Source organism: Salvelinus fontinalis, chromosome 10, assembly GCF_029448725.1.
Source record: "Salvelinus fontinalis isolate EN_2023a chromosome 10, ASM2944872v1, whole genome shotgun sequence".
Classification (NCBI taxonomy): domain Eukaryota; kingdom Metazoa; phylum Chordata; class Actinopteri; order Salmoniformes; family Salmonidae; genus Salvelinus; species Salvelinus fontinalis.
The window spans coordinates 9323206-9329830 of NC_074674.1; the positions used below are offsets into that span (position 1 = coordinate 9323206).

The 6625-nt window shown below is 43.6% G+C and overlaps 1 protein-coding gene across 1 annotated transcript; it reads right to left on the bottom strand.

The window, feature by feature from the left end:
* Positions 1-373: 373 nt before the first annotated feature.
* Positions 374-2727, bottom strand: LOC129863207 (olfactory receptor 1M1-like). Its single transcript, XM_055935124.1, has one exon. The coding sequence runs from the start codon at positions 2292-2294 to the stop codon at positions 1272-1274; it is 1023 nt and encodes a 340-aa protein (XP_055791099.1). The 5' UTR covers positions 2295-2727; the 3' UTR covers positions 374-1271.
* Positions 2728-6625: the final 3898 nt, after the last annotated feature.

A 6625-nucleotide genomic window follows, 5' to 3' on the forward strand; every position in this document is an offset into this window, starting at 1 on the left:
GTAATTTTATCTGTGGCCAATTACCTTGAGCCTTCTTGGATGGACACTTCTAATGTAACTCTACTTCAGTACCCAAGGGGCTTGAATTTTCAAGCTCTACCCTTAGATTTGGCAGTGACGCATTGTCCCCATGAGTGACAGTATACTGAGCCAATCACGGCGCAACTAGAGAACATTACCAACCCCTATGCTCAATATTTTTCGCTGGCTGCCCCACCACCACAGAAAGCACTGAGCTAGGCTAAAACACCTGAATTTAGGAGCTGCCTTACACAAGAAAGCAGAAAAGAGACTATGTTTTTATGGAGGGTTTATTAAGTCAATAATACAACTTTTTTTTACATTGTTTGCAAACTGATATGAGACACTTATTAATTCTAAAATAACATGCAAATAGGCAACCCCCTCCCTGAATGACAGGTCGCCTATGCATGGAGTGTGGTTACATGCCAAAGGAAACACATAGTCTGCTACAGTTCTATACTCTTAAAATGAGCTTGTTTCTAACCCCGCAGTTTGAGCCAAGGCTTGTATTTCACAAAGCATGATGACAATAATAATAATACACTTTATTTCTTTACCATCTTTCATAGAAGATATTGCAGTCCAGTGAGCTTTACAGATCAGGACTTAAACAGGTAAAAACATAGTGACAAATATTGAGGACATATTGACAAAAGAACAGGATCAACCAGGTAGACTTATTAAATCTGTTTAAGCACTCAGAAAAGAAAACATTACAGAGATACAGCATGTGTTTGATTTTCTGCTTTATTACTAGAAGATGTTTGGAATATTCAGTCGGTTATAGAGCCTACCATGCCTATTTCAAGTGATTACATTTGGTTGATGACATAGGATTAGGATGAGCAAATGTGTTATTTCAGAATGTGTAGAAAAGCTGAAAAGGAAATGTAAATCATTGATAATAGTTTCTGTGATACCTCTGTGTTTAACAAGGGGCAGTGCGTGTGGATGGGCCTTTTTCATCAGATGGATAACCATGACACAATCATGACAATCAATGAAAATGTTGAGAGTAAAACGGATGATAGATTCAAAATTTGGCTTGTTCATTATAAACTCAAATTTAAGCAATGACACGCCAAGTGCATGATATGTAAACTTCGAAAGGACAAAATAAGTTATGTATGAGTTATATGCATGTCCCCCCATTTCAACCCCTTGATATGGACAGCCCAATATATTTGATTTGATTTTATGGTAACTTCATGCACGTAGCAACCTATGTAGCAACCTATGCGTAAAGATCAACTGTTAACTACTTGAACTTTAATTCTCCTGAACATGGTGAGCACTTTGTTCTTGATCTCTTTAGTTTTCAGAGAGTAGACGATGGGGTTGAGACAGGGCGGGATGCACGAGGCCAGCGACAGGCTCAGTACGCGCAGATCAGGGTCTGGTTTGATGCGTGCTAATAACCCGACCATGAAAATAGTCAGAACCGGAAAGAAGAATACCGCCACTAGAATGAGGTGCTCAGTGCAGGTGGCCAGCGCTTTCACACGACTCTCAACGCTTTTCATCCTGAACACAGCGATTAGAATACTCATGTATGACAGAATGATGAAGGACAGTGGGCCGAGGAGGATAACCAGGCTCAGAACTGAAGCCACAGCCCATTGCAGAGTGTTGTCGTTACATGCCAGCCGAAACACTGGTGCGTAATCACAGAAATAGCTGTAGACGTTAACGGAATCGCAGTAGGACAGTCTGGTCATAATGGATGTGCTGAATATCGGTATACCAAGACAGAAGCACCAGATGACACCAAGAATACACGACATACTCGTCATGGTGTTGATGGAGCCGTGCCTCAGAGGGAAACATATGGCGATCATACGGTCATAGGCGAGCACGGCGATAGAGAACGATTCCATACTTATGAAGGAATAATACACATACATCTGTACCATACACAGATTAAACGGCACAAAATTGTTCTTAGCAAGAAACGCCTTTAGCATACCGGGAATAATGCAAGTATTCAGCACCAGATCAACCACCGCTAGGTTACCAACCGCCACATACTTGGGATTGTGGAGGCGAAGGTCCACCGTTATTATATAGATCACAAATGTGTTGAACACAACCGACACCACGTAAACGAAAGCGAGGAAGATGAAGTAGAGGTTGGCGAAGGGCAGGGAGGTGAAGCCGATGATGTAGAACCCCGGGGGGTGGATTAGAACGGAGGAGTCGTTCCATTGCAACCTGCGGAGGAATGTCATGGCTGAGCTGGTTCCGCACACCTGCGCTCCGGGTCTATGCATGCACAGAAAAACACAAAAGCTTGCTCGGTTGATGCGTAAAACCTAAAAGGAGAGAACAAGAGAGAGAGAGATTTAACAATGTGTGGATCATAAGGACCCTATGAAAGACTAAACAACCAGATACATCCTGCATTCTTAATTCAACTATTTTTTTTTTTACCTTAATTTAACTAGGCAAGTTAGTTATGAACAAAGTATTATTTACAATGACAGCCTACCAAGGAACAGTGGGTTAACTGCCTTGTTCAGGGGAGAACAACAGATTTTTACCTTGTCAGCTCATGAATTTGATCAAGCAACCTTATTGTTACTCACACAATGCTCTAACCACTAGGCTACCAGCACCAACACTTTACAAACACAAGTGAATAGGCCTATTATTCTCTATAGCCCAGGCCTTCCATATAGCCGAGGCGTATTTACTGTGGAATAGTCCTATTCTACTGTAAAGCCTAGGCCTATTTAATGTGGAATATTCCTGTTTTATTGCCCAGGCCTACTTACTGGGCACAGTGATATGATTCACAGCTGACTGTGGAGTTGATGGTCCAGGTCTGTCTGCTGTCTGTGTTCCACCACGACAGGTTCAAGTAGTAGAGTTGATGGTCCAGGACTGTCTATTGGCTGTGTTCCACCACGACAGGTTCAGGTGGGAGAGTTGATGGTCTGGGTCTCTGTGCTGGCTGTGTTCCACCACAGGTTCAGGTAGTAGAGTTGATGGTCCAGGTCGGTCTGCTGTCTGTGTTCCACCACGACAGGTTCAGGTAGTAGAGTTGATGATCCAGGACTGTCTATTGGCTGTGTTCCACCACGACAGGTTCAGGTAGTAGAGTTGATGATCCAGGACTGTCTGTTGGCTGTGTTCCACCACGACAGGTTCAGGTAGTAGAGTTGATGATCCAGGACTGTCTGTTGGCTGTGTTCCACCACGACAGGTTCAGGTAGTAGAGTTGATGGTCCAGGACTGTCTGTTGGCTGTGTTCCACCACAGGTTCAGGTGGTGTGAGAGACTATCTCTCTGACTCTCTGTCCCTGAATCCTGCAGTAACACCAACAGTTGTATCTCTGCTGCTCTGTCCACTATACGTATATAAACCCAAAACTGTCCCCAAGAGACGTCATTAAGGAAGTTATTATCTTATGTGAGAGTTTACTTTAACGGATCCTTGGAGAATTCAACATAATGGAGTTATTAGCTACATGTATGTCTTTAAAAACAACCCACACATGACAAACCCACTTAATGAAGCTAAATATCAAGGCCTAATTATCCGTTTTTGGTCGTTAGATAATGAGAGTAAAACCCAACATAGAGCATCTTGTGGTAAGGGATTTAACTAATTGTTGTTTTTCTGCTGTTCTCCTGTTGATTAGCTTGGTTTTCTTTCCTCATCATTGTAGGCCAAGTAGCCATAGAAAGGTTAAACAAATCATATCAAACTAGATTTCTATGTGTTTAAATCAACAGCACAAATAGGCCTACAGAGCGCCACGGCCCTGCTTGTCAGAGAAAAACTCAGTTCATGAGACTGACACATACAGTGCCCTCTCTAATTATTGGCACAGTGAAGCATTTTTTATTATTTTGGCTCTATGCTCCAAAAATTAAGATTTGAAATCAAACATTGACTATGAGATTACAGTACAGACTGTCATCTTTAATTTCATCCACATTGGGTGAACTATTTAGAAATTAAAGCACTGATATGATGACATGACATGCTGTCTTATGATATGATGACATGACATGCTGAAGGGTCCTGTCCTATGATATGATGACATGACATGCTGTCCTATGATATGATGACATGACATGCTGTCCTATGATATGATGACATGACATGCTGAAGGGTCCTGTCCTATGATATGATGACATGACATGCTGTCCTATGATATGATGACATGACGTGCTGTCCTATGATATGATGACATGACATGCTGTCCTATGATATGATGACATGACATGCTGAAGGGTCCTGTCCTATGATATGATGACATGACATGCTGAAGGGTCCTGTCCTATGATATGATGACATGACATGCTGAAGGGTCCTGTCCTATGATATGATGAGATGCTGAAGGGTCCTGTCCTATGATATGATGAGATGCTGAAGGGTCCTGTCCTGTGATATGATGACATGCTGAAGGGTCCTGTCCTGTGATATGATGACATGCTGAAGAGTCCTGTCCTGTGATATGATGACATGCTGAAGAGTCCTGTCTTATGATATGATGACATGACATGCTGAAGGGTCCTGTCCTATGATATGATGACATGACATGCTGAAGGGTCCTGTCCTATGATATGATGACATGAGATGCTGAAGGGTCCTGTCCTATGATATGATGACATGACATGCTGTCCTATGATATGATGACATGACATGCTGTCCTATGATATGATGACATGACATGCTGAAGGGTCCTGTCCTATGATATGATGACATGACATGCTGAAGGGTCCTGTCCTATGATATGATGAGATGCTGAAGGGTCCTGTCCTATTATATGATGAGATGCTGAAGGGTCCTGTCCTATGATATGATGAGATGACATGCTGAAGGGTCCTGTCCTATGATATGATGAGATGCTGAAGGGTCCTGTCCTATGATATGATGAGATGCTGAAGGGTCCTGTCCTATGATATGATGACATGACATGCTGAAGGGTCCTGTCCTATGATATGATGACATGACATGCTGCCCTATGATATGATGACATGACATGCTGAAGGGTCCTGTCCTATGATATGACGACATGACATGCTGAAGGGTCCTGTCCTATGATATGATGAGATGCTGAAGGGTCCTGTCCTATGATATGATGAGATGCTGAAGGGTCCTGTCCTATGATATGATGAGATGCTGAAGGGTCCTGTCCTATGATATGATGAGATGCTGAAGGGTCCTGTCCTATGATATGATGACATGACATGCTGAAGGGTCCTGTCCTATGATATGATGAGATGCTGAAGGGTCCTGTCCTATGATATGATGAGATGCTGAAGGGTCCTGTCCTATGATATGATGACATGACATGCTGAAGGGTCCTGTCCTATGATATGATGACATGACATGCTGTCCTATGATATGATGACATGACATGCTGTCCTATGATATGATGACATGACATGCTGAAGGGTCCTGTCCTATGATATGATGAGATGCTGAAGGGTCCTGTCCTATGATATGATGAGATGCTGAAGGGTCCTGTCCTATGATATGATGAGATGCTGAAGGGTCCTGTCCTATGATATGATGAGATGCTGAAGGGTCCTGTCCTATGATATGATGACATGACATGCTGAAGGGTCCTGTCCTATGATATGATGACATGACATGCTGAAGGGTCGCTTCCTATGAAGCAGATTACTGCTGCTTTTACAGCATCTCTACCTAAGTTACGTTTTAGTCTGTGTGTGTGTGCTTCAAACAATTACACACACACACACACACACACAGAGAGAGCCCCTTACTCCTGGGCATTGAGCAAACTTCATGAAGCCCTCATTGACTTTAATGAGCAGTAATTATAAAGGGAAACACAGAACACACACAAACTCTCACACTCTCTCTCACACACACACACACACACACACACACACACACACACACACACACACACACACACACACACACACACACACACACACACACACACACACACACACACACACACACACACACACACACACACACACACAAACACACCACAGAAACAGTAGCACTCTGCTGGTGTAACCCTTAGGAAGGCCAGTGGTTAACCTCCCCTCTGACCAACAGTAAGGACTCTACTGGTGTAACCCTTAGAAAGGCCAGTGGTTAACCTCCCCACAATCATCTCATTTGTCTTGATCACGTTGAGGGAGAGGTTGTTGGCTTGGCACCACACGGCCGTGTCTCTGACCTCCTCCCTAGAGGCTGTCTCGTTGTTGTCGGTGATCAGGCCTACCACTGATGTGTTATCAGCAAACTTAATGATGTTGTTGGAGTCGTGCATGGCCGTGCAGTCATTAGTGAACAGGGAGTACAGGAGAGGACTGAGCACGCACCCTTGAGGGGCCCATGTGTTGAGGATCAGCGTTGTAGATGTGTTGTTACCTACCCTTACCACCTGAGGGCGGCCCGTCAGGAAGTCCAGGATCCAGCTGTAGAGGGAGGTGTTTGTCCCAGGATCCTTAGCTTGTGATGAGCTTTGAGGGCACTATGGTGTTAAACACTGAGCTGTTGTCAATGAATAGCATTCTCACATAGGTGTTCCTTTTGTCCAGGTGGAAAAGGGCAGTGTGGAGTGCAATAGAGATTACATAATCTGTGGATCTGTTTGGGCGA

What these genes read in the sequence shown, in the direction of transcription:
- LOC129863207 (XM_055935124.1), bottom strand. Translation starts at nt 2,294, where the DNA reads ATGCATAGACCCGGAGCGCAGGTGTGCGGAACCAGCTCAGCCATGACA.